The following is a 16,310-nucleotide window of genomic DNA, read 5'->3' as shown; positions in this document are numbered from 1 at the left end:
AGAATTTTTAGGCCAGGCACGGCGGCTTGTCCTTGTAATCCCAGTAATTTGGGAGGCCAAGGTGGGCGGATCACTTGAGTCCAGCAGTTCAAGACCAGCCTGTCCAACATGGTGAAACCCTGGCTCTACTAAAAATACAAAAATTAACCAGCCGTGGTGGCGCAGGCCCGTAGTCCCAGCTACTTGGGGAGCTGAGGTGGGAGGATCTCTTGAGCCTGGGAAGTTGAGGCTGCAGTAAGCTGAGATCACCATTGTACTCCGCCTGGGTGACAAAGCGAGACCCTGTCTCAAAATATATAAATAAATATGACTACAAACACCTTCTCTGAAGCATTGTTTATAACATTAGACAGCTAGACACAATACCAGTGCTCACTGTATGAGACATTATATATAGTCATTTTTTAAACAGTAGAAATCTATACACACTTAAAAAATGGCTAAGATAGTTTATTAAATGAAAATTTCAAGGTTTAGGATCATATCTCTAGCAAGCAAGCAACAATTTGTACATTAAAGGGGCCAGTAAGTATACAAATGCATATATGTATATATTAAGCTACATTTTGAAGGAATTTCCTTTAGTTGCTATCTCCACTTCAACTCCCATTTCTTCAGCATACCATAATCAAGCTTCCTTTCTAGCCACTCAACTGAGACACTGTGAGATCACCAGTGACCTCCACACTGACAACTCTGAGTACCACCTCTCTGTTCTTATCTCATTTTTTCTCCGCAAAGTCAACACACTGACCAATCCCTTCTTTTTGAAAATCTTTTCTCTTACATTCTTGGTGATGATGTCAGACTTTCTCTTCTTTCCCTACAACGCTTTGTGGAGGGGTGGGGGGGAAACTGCTTGAGATATTTTCTGCAATACTTTTGCAAGCTCTTGAACTCAGTTATCTTGCTAAACCCAAAATCATGGCATATACTCATCAGAACTTGCTAAAATTGACTGTTTCCTTGCTAAACTTCAACTGCAGACCATACTTTCCTGGACTTGTTTACCTGTAGCCTGTCTAATTTTGACCACTCTTGCTAACCTCTGCATTGCCCCAACCACATATTCCTCTCCCTCCATCCGTATTTTCTCACAAGAAATCTATGTGCCCAGAAAACATCAGTTAATCACCAGGGGTGGATGAGTTGTACTTCGAGACCCTCCCTCCTGCTAGCAGTTATGAAAAGTTTCCTCTCTCTTTCTCCATTTGGCTGGTCTTTATTTCAGGACTCTTGTTGGCTCCTTCTCCTCTCTTCTATTTCTAAGCTTTGGCAGATCCAAGACTCTTTCAGTACCTCTTGATTCTCTCTATATATTTTTCCTAGGTGATTTCATCTAGTCCCATGACCTAACAATACTTCTTCCCAAATCATCAGACCTGAATAATCAGCTTTCTACTTGACACTTCCACTTGGATAACTAATAAATACATCAAGTTTAACACGGCCAGAAGATAATTCTTTATTGTTCCACTTAAACCTGTTCTCCTTTCATTTTTTTCTCATATCAACAAATAGTACCACCACCCAAAATTGAAACATTAACTATTTTTACTTAGTTGTTAAAAATTAGATACTTTACCTTTAGTTTCTTCATTTGTAAAACAGGGTTCATAAGAGTACCTACTTCAGAGTATGGTTATGCAGATTGAGTGAGTTACTCTGTGCCCAGCACATAGTAGGTTCTTAAAAGATATTATCATTATTATCATTATTTTTATTACTCTCTTCTCATCAACAAGCTCATTTTAACTCGGCTTCCAAAAACACGTGTTGAATTCCATCTGCTTTTCTTCACTCCCTCTGCTACGGCTAATCTAAGCCAATGCCATCCACCAGCCTGTTCACTACAATGATCTCCTAACCTGTCTCTCCTACTTCTGCTCTCACAGTCCACAATCTTTAAGGAAGGCATGGAAGTTTAGCAGGAAAAAAAAATCAGATCATGTCACTCCTTGATTAAAAAGCTTCAATGGCTTCTAATCAAACTTAAAATATAAACCAAACTGGCCCTGGCTTACACATTCCTTGCCCTACCTGATGTCTATCCTCCAACCCTCAAACATTGCCCCACTCCTCCCTCTCCTTCACCTACTCTGCCCCAGCCACAGGAATATGCCAAGATTCTTCCCATTTCAGGAGAAGAACCTGTTAGGCGAATCTTTACACTATCTAGTCCTTCTTCATGGAATGCTTCCCCCTCCCCTCAACTATAACTAGTTCTTTTCTGGCTCCTTCTTGGCATTCAGGGGCAAATTGCTATTCCTGCTCATGGAGACCCTCCTAGGTCACCGAATCTCATGCAGACACCAGTCACTTTCTTTCACCTAGCTTTATTTTATTTTTTTGGACAATTATCTGAATTATCTGATTTTTAATTTTTGGTTTATTGGTTTATTATCAGCTGCCTCCAACCAGAACATAAGTTTCACAAAAAATGTGGTACAAAATACAAAAAAATAAAAAAAGTTACTTCTGTATAAGGCACTTATCACGAAGGGTGCTTGCAACACTGAAAGTTGTCTTGGGTGAGTCAGTGTGTGAGTGGAGAGTGAATGTGAAGGCCTAGGACATTACTATACTTGACTATAGGCTTCATAAACTAAATAACTTTTTCCTTCAATAATAAATTAATCTTAGCTTAATGTAAGTTTTTTACTTTATAAACTTTTAAATTTGTTTAACTTTTGATTCAATTACACAGCTTAAAACACATTGTACAGCTGTACAAAAATGTTTTCTTTCTTTATGTCATTATTCTATACATGTTTTTCTATTTTTTAAAATTTTTAGTTTTTTTAACTTTTAAAAACTTTTTATTAAAAACTAACACACCAGCACACACATTAGCCTAGGCCTACACAGGGTCGGAATCATCAATATTACTGTCTTCCACCTCAACGTCTTCTCCCATTGGAAAATCTTCAGGGCAATAACATGCACCTCCTATGATGACAATGCCTTCTTCTGGAATACCTTCTGAAAGACCTGCCTGAGGCTGTTTTACAGTTAACTTTTTTTTTAATAAGTAGAATGAGTACACTCTAAAATCATGATTTAAAAGTATAGTAAATACATAAACCAGTAACATAGCTGTTTATCATTAGCAAGTATTAGGTACTGTACATAATTATTTGTACTACACTTTTATATGACTAACAGCACAATAGGTCTGTTCACACCAGCATTATCACAAACGTGGGAGTAATGTGTTGCACTATGGCATTACAATAACTACAACATCACTAGGAGATAGGAATTTTTCAGCTCCATTATAATTTTATGGCACCACTGTCATATAGGCAGGCCATCATTGACTGAAACATCATTTTGCAGTGTATGACTGCACATAACCTAAGCCAGGTCAGCAGAAGTCATTCTCTTCAAACTTTGAAGTGCTCAAAAATCAGGAAAAGGTGTGTTAGAGTTCAATCTGTCACAGAGTACATTGTTGTTAACTACAGTTATCTTACTCTGCTATCCAACATTAGAATGTATTCCATCTACTGAACTGTATATTTGTATCCATTAAGCTACCTGTCTTTCTCCTTCATCCTTTTTACCCAAACACACACCATTCCAAGACTCTGGTAACTATTAATCTACTCTCTACTTCCATAAAGTCAACTTTTTAAGCTGCCACATATGAGTGGGAATGTATTTGTCTTTCTGTGCCTGGCTTATTTCACTTAATATAATAACTTTCAGTTCCATCCATATTGCTAAAAATAACATGATTTCATTTTTTATGGGCAAATAGTATTCCACTGTGTATATATACTACATTTTCTTTATGTATTAATATATTGATGGACACTTGTCCAGTCATACTAATAGATCAATAGATATGTTGATTTCATATGTTTGCTATTATGAATAGTGCTGCGGTAAACATACAAATCTTTTTGATATAATGATTTATTTCCCTTTGGGTATGCACTCAGTAGTTGGACTGCTAGATTGAAGGGTAGTTCTATTTTTAGTTCTTTGCAAAATCTCCATACTGTTTTTCCTAAAGGTTGTACTATTAGTTTGGTGCAAAAGTAATTGCAGTTTTGCCACTAAAAATAATGGCCATCATTTCAATGGCCATTAAAAATAATGACCATTATTTCAATGGCCATTACAAGTTTGGTTGGTATCCAAGATGCAAGACAGTAGGACAGGGCACCAGTCAGAGTCATGAGACCCCCTTTCCAGGACCTAGCTACCAGATAACATTTCTAGACACACCCTGCATAAGAGGGGAACTTGCTGCCTTGAAAGGAAAGATCCAGTCCAGGATTCATCAATTGCTAACTGAAGAGTCCTTGGGCCCTTATAGTGAGCAGCAATACCCAGGTAGTAAATTGTGGGCCTTGGGTGAGACTCTGAGACTTGCTAGCTTTAGGAGAGACTTAGCACATTCCCAGGGGTGGTGCCTATGGTAAGAAACTCCTTCTTCTTGAGAAAAGTGAGGGAAAAATAAAGGGCACTTTGGCATCTTAAGGTCCAGCTCTGCCACAGTGGGGTAGAGTACAAAGTGGGCTCTTGGGAGTCTGCGATTCCAGGCCTTGGCTCTTGGATGGCACTTCTGGACCTTCCTTGGGCCAGGGGGGAACCCACTGCCCTAAAAGGTGAGTCCCAGGTGAGGCAGTATTCACCACAAGCTGACTGAAAAGCCCTCAGGCCTTAAGGAAACATTGGTGGTAGCCCAGTAGTACTCCCTATGGGCTTGTGGTGGTGGTGGCCATGGGAGAAGGCTCTTCTGCCTTTGAAAATAGGAGGGAAAAATGGGAAGAGCTATGTCTTGTGGTTTTAGTTCTGGCTCAGCCGCAGTACAATAGAACATAAGGTAGGCTTCTAAGGCTTTTGACTCTAGTCCCTGGCTCCTGAACAGTACCTCTGGACCTGCCCTGGGCTTAGAGGAACTTGACCCCTGAAGGGAAGAACACATCTAGCTGGCTTTGCCATCTACAGCCCCAGAGCCTTGCGTAAACATAGGTGGTAGCCAGGGAGTGGTCATAGCAGACCTTAGGTGAGATGCAGTGCTGGGCTGGATTAGGTCTGAACCAGTGCAATCCTAGTGGTGGTGGCCACAGGGGTGTTTTTGTCATTCCACCCCCGACTCTAGGCAGTTTGGAACAGAGAGAGAGAGACTCTATGTTTGAGAGAAACTAAGAGGAGCGAACAAGAGTCTTTTACTTACAAGCCTGAGAATTCTTCCAGATCTTGTCTAAGACCATCAAGGCATTACCTCTATGAATCTGTAAGAACCACAGTGTTACTGGGCTTGGGATGTCCCATAATACAGATACAGCTTAGATCACAACATCTAAGTTTTTTCAGATACCTGGAAATTCTTCCCAAGAAGAATGAAGACAAACAAGCCCAGACTGTGAAGACTACGATAAATATCTAGTCATTCAATTGTAGGGAAAAGAAAGAGAAATCAGACTGTTACTGTGTATATGTAGAAAGGGAAGACATAAGAAATTCCATTTTGACCTGTACCCTAAACAATTGCTTTGCCCTGAAATGCTGTTAATCTGTAACTTTGCCCCAACCTCTTTGCCCCAACCTTGAGCTTGCAAAAACATGTGTTGTATGGAATCAAGGTTGAAGGGATCTAGGGCTGTGCAAGATGTGCCTTGTTAACAAAATGTTTACAAGCAGTATGCTTGGTAAAAGTCATTGCCATTCTCTAGTCTCGATAAACCAGGGGCACAATGCACTGTGGAAAGCCACAGGGACCTCTGCCCTGGAAAGCCAGGTATTGTCCAAGGTTTCTCCCCATGTGATAGTCTGAAATATGGCCTCGGGGGATGGGAAAGACCTGACTGTCCCCCAGCCCGACATCCATGAAGGGTCTGTGCTGAGGAGGATTAGTAAAAGAGGAAAGCCTCTTGCAGTTAAGATAGAGGAATCCCTCTGTCTCCTGCCTGCCCCGGGAATGGAACGTCTTGGTATAAAACCCGATTGTACATTTGTTCAATTCTGAGATAGGAGAAAAAACGCCCTATGGTGGGAGGTGAGACATGTTGGCAGCAATGCTGCTTTGTTAGTCTTTACTCCACTGAGATGTTTGGGTGGAGAGCATAAATCTGGCCTACGTGCACATCCAGTCATAGTACCTTCCCTTGAACTTATTTGTGACACAGAGTCCTTTGCTCACATGTTTTCTTGCTGAGCTTCTCCCCACTATCACCCTGCTCTCCTACCGCATTCCTCTTGCTGAGATAGTGAAAATAGGAATTAATAAATACTTAGGGAACTCAGAGACCAGTGCCAGTGCAGGTCCTCTGCATGCTGAGCGTTGGTCCCCCACATGCTAAGCGCCAGTCCCCTTGGCCCACTGTTCTTTCTCTTTACTTTGTCTCTGTGTCTTATTTCTTTTCTCAGTCTCTCGTCCCACCTGACGAGAAATATCCACAGGTGTGGAGGGGCTGGCCCCCTTCATTCAATGTCCGGAGACAGATAACCATCCACAAGTATGAAGACAATCCAGGAAAACATGCCTTCACCAAATGAACTAAATAGGCACCAGGGACCAATCCTAGAGAAACGAAGATATGTGACATTTTACACAGAGAATTCAAAATAGTTCTTTTGAGGAAACTCAAAGAAATTCAAGATAACAGAGAAAAGGAATTCAGAATTGCATCAGATAAATGTAACAAAAAGATTGAGATAATTAAAAAGAATCAAGCAGAAATTCTGGAGCTGAAAAATGTAATTGACATACTGAAGAATACCTCAGAGTCTTTTAATAGCAGAGTTGATAAGCAGAAGAAAGAATTAGTGAGCTCAAAGATGGGCTATTTGACAATACACATCAGAAGAGACAAAAGAACGAAGAATAAGACACAATAAAGCATGCCTACAGAATCTAGAAAATAGCATCAAAAGGGCAAATCTAAGAGTTATTGGCCTGAAAGATGAGATCAAGAAAGAGAGAGGGGCAGAAAGTTTATTCAAAGGGGTAATAACGGAGAGCTCCCCAAACCTAGAGAAAGATATCAATATCCAAGAAGGTTATATAAACAAGAAAATTATAGAACGCTAAGCAGATTTAACCCAAAGAAGACTACTTCGAGGCATTTAATAATCAAACTTTCAAAAATCAAAATAAAGAGTACATCCTGAAAGGAGCAAGAAAAAAAGAGACAAATAACACACAGTGGATCTCCAGTGTGTCTGGCAGCAGGTTTTTCAGTCAGAAGACAGTGACATGACATATTTAACGTGCTAGAATCTTATATCTAGCAAAACTATCCTTCAAACATGAGGGAAAAATAAAGACTTTTCCAGGCAAATAAAAGCTGAGGGAGTTCATCAACACCAGATCTGTCCTACAAGAAATGCTAAAAGCAGTACTTAACCAGAAAGAAAAGGATGCTAATGAGCAATAAGAAATCGTCCGAAGGTACAAAACTCATCAGTAATAGTAAGTACACAGAAATACACAGAATATTATAACACCATAACTGTGGTGTATAAACTATTCTTAAGTAAAAAGACTAAATAAACCAATAAAAAACAATAATATAACAACTTTTCAAGACATAAATACAATAAGATATAAATGAAAGTTACAAAAAGTTAAAAAGTGGAGGATAAAGTTAAGATGTTGAGTTTTTATTAGTTTTATTTTTGTTTCTTCATTTGTTTGCTTATATAAACAGTGTTAAGTTGTTATCAGTTTAAAATAATGGGTTATAAGATAGTATTTGCAAGCCTCATGGTCACCTCAAATTAAAAAAAAACAGTAGATACATACACACAAGAAGTAATGAATTACATTATATCACAAGAGAAAAATCACCTTCACTAAAGGGTATATAGGGCGAAAGAAAAGAAGAAAGAGAAGACCACAGAACAACCAGAAAACAAACAACAAAATGGCAGGAGTAAGTCCTTTCTTATCAATAGTAACATTGAATGTAATTGGACTAAACTCACCAATCGAAAGACAAAGAGTGGCTAAATAGAAAAGAAAAAGAAAAAAAACCAAGACTGAATTAAATGATCTGTTGCCTTCAAGAAACACACTTCACCTATGAAGACACATGGACTGAAAATAAGGGGATGTCAATGGAAACCAGAAAAGAGCAGGAGTCACTCAACTTTTATCAGATGAAATATTTGCAAACTACCCATCTGACAAGGGATTAATAACCAGGATATATAAGGAATTCAAACAACTCTTTAGGTAAAAATTCTAATAATCCAATGGAAAAATTGGCATAAGGTTTGAATACACATTTCTCAAATGAAGACGTCCAAATGCCAAACAGGCATACAAAAAGATGCCCAACATTATTGATCATCAGACAAATGCAAATCAAAATTACAATGAGATAACATCTTACCTCAATTAAAATGCCTTTTATTCAAAAGACTGGCAATAACAAATGCTGGCGAGGACATAAAGAAAAGAAGGCACTCATACACTGTTGGTGGGAATGTAAACTAGTACAACCATTGTGGAGAACAGTTTGGAGGTTTATCAATAAACTCAAAAAAGAGCTACCATACAATCCAGCAATTTCACTCCTAGGTATATACCCCCCGAAAAAAGGAAATCCGTATGTTGAAGAGGTATCTGCACTCCCATATTTATTGCAGCACTATTCACAATAACCAAAATTTGGAAGCAACATAAGTATCTATCAACAGACCAGTGGATAAAGGAAATGTGGACATACGGACAATGAAGTACTATTCAGTCATTAAAGAAAAAGAATGAGATCCTGTCGTTTGCAATAACATTCATGGAACTGGAGGTCATTATGTTAAGTGAAATAAACCAGGTGCAAAAAGGCAAATATCATATGTTCTCATTTATCTGTGGGAGGTAACAATTAAAACAACTGAACTCATAGAGACAGAGAGTAGGATGGTTACCAGAAGCTAGGAAGAGTAGTTGGGGGAAAGGTGGAAAGGGTAATGGTTAATGAGTATTAAAAAAAGTTAGAAAAAATAAATAAGACCTAGTATTTACTAGCACAACAGGGTGACAATAGTAAAATTAAATAATTTAACTGTTCCTTTTGAAATAACTAAAATAGTATAATTAGACGGTTTGAAATAGAAAGGATAAATGTTTGAGGTGATAGATAACCTATTTACCCTTAAATGATTTTTACATATGGCATGCCTGTATCAAAATATCTCGTGTAACCCATAAATACATACACCTACTATGTACCAACAAAAATTTTAAAAAGAACACTCTTCGTGTCCTTTGCCCACTTTTTAATGAGGCTATTTGCGGTTTTTTATTGTTGAGTTGTTTGAGTTCCTTGTAGGTTCTAGATATTAGCCCTATGTCAGATGCATAGTTTGCAAATATTTTTCCCATTCTGTAGGTTGTCTGTTTACTGCTGATTGTTTCCTTTGCTGTGCTGAAGTCTTTTAGTTTAATATACTCCTATATGTCTACATACTCCCTGTGCTTTTGAGGTCTCAGCCATAAAGTCTTTGTCTGGACCAATGTCTTGAAGTGTTCCACTTATGTTTTCTTCTAGTATTTTTATAGTTTCAGGTTTCACATTTAAGTCTTTAGTCCATCTTGAGTTCATTTTGTATATGGTAAGAAATGTGGAGTACAGTTTTATTCTGCATGTGGATATACAATTTTCCCAGCACCATTTATTGAAGATGGTGTCCTTTCTCCAGTGTTTGTTCTTAGCACCTTTATCAAAAATTCGTTGGCTGCAAATACATAAAATTATTTTTTAGTCAGCTGGCCATGTCTGTTACATCAGTCTATGAGACTGTTTTTATACCAATAGCATGCTTTTTTGGTTACCATTGCCCTATTTTGCAACTTTGATCCAAGGCAAACTACTTGAATTCTGACTCTGACCTAGAAGATTCCTAACTGTGTTTAAGTTAGTTCCCAATAAGCTTGGCACACAGCCTATGGCTAACACTAATTACACCCTTAAATATCCATTTTCCTTTTTTTTTTTTTTTTTTTTTTTGTCATTTAGTAATAGAATACCTTGGGTTTTAGACACATGACTACTAGCTGGAAACTACATTTGCCAGTCTCCCTTGCCAACTAGCCATAGCCATTATTACTAGATTCTGGGCAAAGGGATATGAGTGTAAGTGATGAAGACAATTTTCAGATCATGGCTTTCAAAAAATAGATGCTTGCCATTTTAATGTTTTTCTTCCAACAGACTAGAATATGGCTGCTGTGCTGTTGAACCAGATATGCATTTGGGGATAAAGACTACATCATAGGAAATGGAGAGGTAACAAGAGGTAAAGAAACTGGAACCCTGGCCGGGCGCAGTGGCTCAAGCCTGTCATCTCAGCACTTTGGGAGGCCGAGACGGGCGGATCACGAGGTCAGGAGATCGAGACCATCCTGGCTAACACGGTGAAACTCCGTCTCCACTAAAAAATACAAAAAACAAGCCGAGTGAGGTGGCAGGCGCCTGTAGTCCCAGCTACTCAGGAGGCTGAGGCAGGAGAATGGCATAAACCCAGGAGGCGGAGCTTGCAGTGAGCGGAGATCTGGCCACTGAACTCCAGCCTGGGTGACAGAGCGAGACTCCGTCTCAAAAAAAAAAAAGAAAGAAAGAAACTGGAACCCTGAAAGGTTCGTGGAACAGAACCACCTATCTAGTGGCCAGACCAGCTCCCAATCTCTGGAATGTTCTGTTAGAGACAAACTTTAATCCTGTTTGAATCACTTGCATTTGGGATCATTGCTACAGCAGCTTACCCTATGCCTGAGCTAATATTCAGGACACTCATTGCTTTTTATAAACCAATAAGTAACCTGAGTTACTCTGAGTAGAAATCATTTTATGGTTGTGATATGTGATCATAATAACTGAACATTTATTCCTAAAGTTAGTGTGTAATCTGCTTGATACCTCACTGGCCAGATAACAATTCCTTTGAAACTGGTTCCGGATATCACTCCATCAGGGAATATCTAATCCCATGTCCTGGGACAGTGAGCCTTTGACCTGGCCCTTGATGTTTGTGCAGAATTTCAATATTTATTCTAGGCAGAGACAGCAGGGGAAAAAAAACAAAAGTAAATAATCAAGATAGAGCAAGGTACAAAAGTACATAATGTCCTGGCAGAAGTAGGACCTAAACTGAAGATAAACAGGATTTTGATGAACAGAAGGACTAGAGACGGCATCCCAAGGAAGTCCAAGGTCCATGTGTTTAAAGGTAAAAATATTTATGCAGAGGAAAGGTGGAGTCACTGGGGCTAAAGTGCGTCTTTCAAAATAATTGATTCAATCAGAGGGCTAGGCTGGAGAGGAAGGGTGGCATGATTATGGAGTTTTGGGAGACTAAGCAGAGGTGTTCACGTGTGACGCAGGGTAAAGGAATTCACTCCTGATTTTATAGTTTAGGAAAACAACAAAAATTCTGCTCTCAAGCAGAGCTGGGTTTCAGTTTTTGCTTTGTCACTCACTGGCATTTTAAACTTGAACAAATGATTTCAAATGCACAAACTTCAGTTTCTTAATCTGAAAAATTAGGACAAGAGCACCTACATCTGAAGTCTGTTCTAAGAATTTAGTGAAATAGTAACTATAAAAAGTCCCATTATGACATTCGGCACATAGGTAACTGGAGGATTAATATTCACATCTCAAGTGTAAGAGAGTATATTCTGGGCTGGATGCAGTGGCTCACACTTGTAATCTAGCACTTTGGGAAGCTGAGGCGGGTGGATCACTGGAGGTCAGGAGTTCAAGACCAGCCTGGCCACACATGGTGAAACCCCTGTCTCTACCAAAAACAACAAAAAAAATTAGCTGGGCATGGTGGCAGGCACCAGTAATCCTAGCTACTCAGGAGGCTGAGGCAGGAGAATCGCTTGAACCTGGGAGTAGGTTGCAGTGAACCAAGATCACACCATTGCACTGCAGCCTGGGTGACAAGAGCAAAGCTCCGTCTCACACACACACACACACACACATACACACACACGCGGATGCACGAGTATATTCTACTCAGAAGAAGTGAAGTATTTCCAGGCTGAAAAGAGGACATCAGACTGACACCTTGATGAGACTGAGTCTTTCTATGCATATACGTGGGATATATCTTCACTTATTTACACCTCCTATGATTTTCATCGGAGTTTTGTAGTTTACTTCGTATACATTTTTACATGTTTTGCTAGATATATACCTAAGTATTTCTCTTTTTATTTTCTTTTGAGTGATCTTTTATGTTTTTCTGCTTTATTGAAATATAATTGATAAATAAAATTTGTATATATTCAAGGTGAACAATGTGATGCATTGATATATGTATATATTATGAAGTGATAACTGATATCAAGTTGCTTAACATATTCAACTCACATACTTACATGCATGTGCATGTGCATGGTGAGAATCCTTAAGATCTACTCTATTAGCAAATTTCAAGTATACAATGTACTATTTTTTTTTATACTTTATGTTCTAGGGTACATGTGCACAATGTGCAGGTTTGTTACATATGTATACATGTGCCATATTGGTGTGCTGCACCCATTAACTCATCATATACATTAGGTATATCTCCTAATGCTATCCCTCCCCCTCACCACACCCCACAACAGGCCCCAGTGTGTGATGTTCCCCTTCCTGTGTCCAAGTGTTCTCCTTGTTCAATTCCCACCTATGAGTGAGAACATGCGGTGTTTGGTTTTCTGTTCTTGCGATAGTTTGCTGAGAATGATGGTTTTCTAGCTGCATCCATGTCCCTACAAAGGACATGAACTCATCCTTTATTATGGCTGCATAGTATTCCATGGTGTATATGTGCCACATTTTCTTAATCTAGTCTATCATTGATGGACATTTGGGTTGGTTCCAAGTCTCTGCTATTGTGAATAGTGCCGCAATAAACACACGTGTGCATGTGTCTTTATAGCAGCATGATTTATAATCCTTTGGGTATATACCCACTAATGGGATGGCTGGGTCAAATGGTATTTCTAGTTCTAGATCCTTGAGGAATCACCACACTGTCTTCCACAATGGTTGAACTAGTTTACAGTACCACCAACAGAGTAAAAGTGTTCCTATTTCTCCATATCCTCTCCAGCACCTGTTGTTTCCTGACTTTTTAATCTGCTCAGTGAAATAAAAGAGGACACAAACAAATGGAAGAACATTCCATGCTCATAGAGAGGAAGAATCAATATCGTGAAAATGGCCATATTGCCAAAGGTAATTTATAGGTTCAATGCCATTCCCATTAAGCTACCAATGACTTTCTTCACAGAATTGGAAAAAACTACTTTAAAGTTCATATGGAACCAAAAAAGAGCCTGCATTGCCAAGACAATCCTAAACCAAAGGAACAAATTTGGAGGAATCACACTACCTGACTTCAAACTATACTACAAGGCTACAGTAACCAAAACAGCATGGTACTGTACCAAAACAGAGATATAGACCAATGGAACAGAACAGAGCCCTCAAAAATAATACCACACATCTACAATCATCTGATCTTTGACAAACCTGACAAAAACAAGAAATGGGGAAAGGATTCCCTATTTAATAAATGGTGCTGGGAAAACTGGCTAGCCATATGTAGAAAGCTGAAACTGGATCCCTTCCTTACACCTTATACAAAAATTAATTCAAGATAGATTAGAGACTTAAATGTTAGACCGAAAACTATAAAAACCCTAGAAGAAAACTTAGGTAACACCATTCAGAACATCAGCATGGGCAAGGACTTTGTGTCTAAAACACCAAAAGCAATGGCAACAAAAGCGAAAATTGACAATGGGATCTAATTAAACTAAAGAGCTTCTGCACAGCAAAAGAAACTACCATCAGAGTGAACAGGCAACCTACAGAATGGGAGAACATTTTCGCAATCTACTCATCTGACAAAGGGCTACTATCCAGAACCTACAAAGCGGTCAAACAAATTTACAAGAAAAAAACAAACGACCCCATCAAAAAGTGGGCAAAGGACATGAACAGACACTTCTTAAAAGAAGACATTTATGCAGCCAGCAGACACATGAAAAAATGCTCATTATCACTTGCCATCAGAGAAATGCAAATCAAAACCACAATGAGATACCATCTCACACCAGTTAGAATGGCAATCATTAAAAAGCCCCTTTCTTTCTTAGCAAAATCACACCCGAGGAACAGCGCAGAGGTGGTGACTGACTGGGGAAATAGTGATGCCCATTCTAAACTTCGGGCTCAGCTTCTCATTGTTTGGGGGCCTGAAGGTAAATTTTTGCACAAGGGAAGTGAAGAAAATAAACAGCTCAGTCCTGGCCAACTGTTCTCCGAGGCATGCCCGCTTTCCTGTAAGACAAAATCAAAAGATGGGTTATCTTCTCAGGTGGCATTTGTGCCTAGCAGAGATAGATGTCCTCAATCATATCCCAAAAAACTGGAGCAGAGGAAGGGCCTGTAGGCCCCAGGGTGTTATGGCCAGCAGCTTATTTAAGTCTGACAACCACTTGGGTTCATCAATGCATAGAAAGCAGAAGTCCAGGAACACAAAGTCAAATGCTGTCAGGGGTCTGGCATGCGAGCTTCCAGGGTGAAGTTGCAGGGTGTAGGACCATAGAAGTGGAAGGTGAGGGCTGACCTAGAAAGGGGGTGTTTAGCCTAAGAGCTTTAAAAAAATAATTTAACAAACATGACAAAAAAAGACAACAAAAACAACCAAATATGTTAACTTTTTCAATCCCTACAAAAATTGTTGAAAATACAAGGAATTAAATGTCAGAGCAGAGTTCCTAAGGTATAAGTCATCTTTTCCCTGTGCCACTTTTCGTCCTTAATCATAGGGGCCTTCTGGCATGGGTGGCCCTCTATATTGTGACTGCTTTGGCCTTCGTCCTTCAATGGTTCTTTTTATGCACAGTGGCCCTTTCCCTTTGCAGGCCCTTTCCCTTCCCATTTCTTCTAAAGTGTGGTCCAAGGCTGGGTCCTGGTCTCCACAGCTGATACCTAACACTGTCCTGACCTCATCCCACTCCCTGTTATGTGTGGATGAAGTGGAGGCAGAAGGACAGAGATTCAATTCAGCTTCTCCTACCTCTTAACCACATGATTGGGGCAAATTAACCTCTCTAGGCATCCGTGAAAATGTACGTGTGCATATTAGTGAAAATGAATACGTGTTTAAGATGAGAACTTTATATACTGTGTGAGCTACATGCTGAATCCAAATAGGCCAAATAATTTAATAATTTATACCTCAAAACAAAGTATTTTAACATGTCACCTAGGTAATAATAAACAGCTGTACAATTGCTTATTATTAACTGGATCTGGTTAATTCTCAAAAAAACAGAAGAATACAATTTAAAAGATGACCTTTAAAGAAAACCTTTTGGGTGGTAGCATTACTCAAACAGCTTTCTGTATATTACAATTCTTTACTGTGATACTTTCCATAATGTACCTTTCATTCTGAAATAATTTCAAATGTACAAAAAACTTGGAGAGATAAGACAAAGAACCTGGCTCTCCTGAATTGTTTGGGAGTACATTGTCTACATTACCCATGAAATCTTCAGTATGTATTTTCTAAAAAGAAGGACATTCTCCAACATAATCAAAATGCAACCATCCAAGCCAGAAAATTAACACTGATGAATGGCCATCTTCTCCTGAGGTCCCATTCAGGGTTACCAGCTGTCCCAATGTCCTTCATTAGAAAAGGGTCCAGTAGAGCCAGTACAGGATCACGGTCTGCATTTAGCTGTCATGTCACCTTAGTTCTTCAGTCTGGAATAAGTCCTCACTCTTTATACAACTTTCATGGCACTGGCCTTTTTAAAGATTACAGACCAGCAGTTGTTTTGTAAATGCTTCTCATGCTGTCTCATGATTGGATTCAGGCTGTGAAGTTTTGCAGTTTTGGTAGGAATATCACCAAAGTGATACTGTGTTCTTCTCTTTTTATCCTAGCAAGTGCTGTACAATTTTGATGTGTGACATTATTGGTACTCACTTGATTAAGGTGGTGTCTGCCAAGTTCTCTTGTAAAATTATTCTTTTTCTCTGTAACTAATAAGTACTTCGAGACTATGTCAACAAACCATTCTCATTAAACTGTGATCCACTCTTTTCCATTGCTATTTCTTGACCATATTATTAATTGCTGATAGCTACCAAATTGCGATTTTTAAAATTCTGTCATTTCTTCCACATTTAATAGTTAGCACTCTACTAAAGGAAATGCTTGCTCCCCTTCCCATTTATTTATTGACTCATTTATTGATATCAGTTGGATTCATGGGATTCCTGTTTTTATTCAAAGGGTTATAATCTGTTACTATCATTACTTGTTCT

At 39.0% G+C, this 16,310-nt stretch overlaps 1 protein-coding gene across 1 annotated transcript in view; it reads right to left on the bottom strand.

The window, feature by feature from the left end:
• Positions 1-14,067: 14,067 nt before the first annotated feature.
• Positions 14,068-16,310, bottom strand: part of LOC116276330 (cytochrome P450 2J2) — a 32,113-nt gene continuing 29,870 nt past the window's right edge. The window contains exon 9 of the mRNA XM_031669362.1: positions 14,068-14,306. Coding sequence (XP_031525222.1) covers positions 14,128-14,306 — 179 coding nt within the window. The 3' untranslated portion in view covers positions 14,068-14,127. The remainder of the gene's footprint in view (positions 14,307-16,310) is intronic.

Source organism: Papio anubis, chromosome 1 (assembly GCF_008728515.1).
Source record: "Papio anubis isolate 15944 chromosome 1, Panubis1.0, whole genome shotgun sequence".
NCBI classification, from domain to species: domain Eukaryota; kingdom Metazoa; phylum Chordata; class Mammalia; order Primates; family Cercopithecidae; genus Papio; species Papio anubis.
Note: the sequence above shows the minus strand (reverse complement) of the source record. Positions and strands in the feature narration are given on the sequence as shown.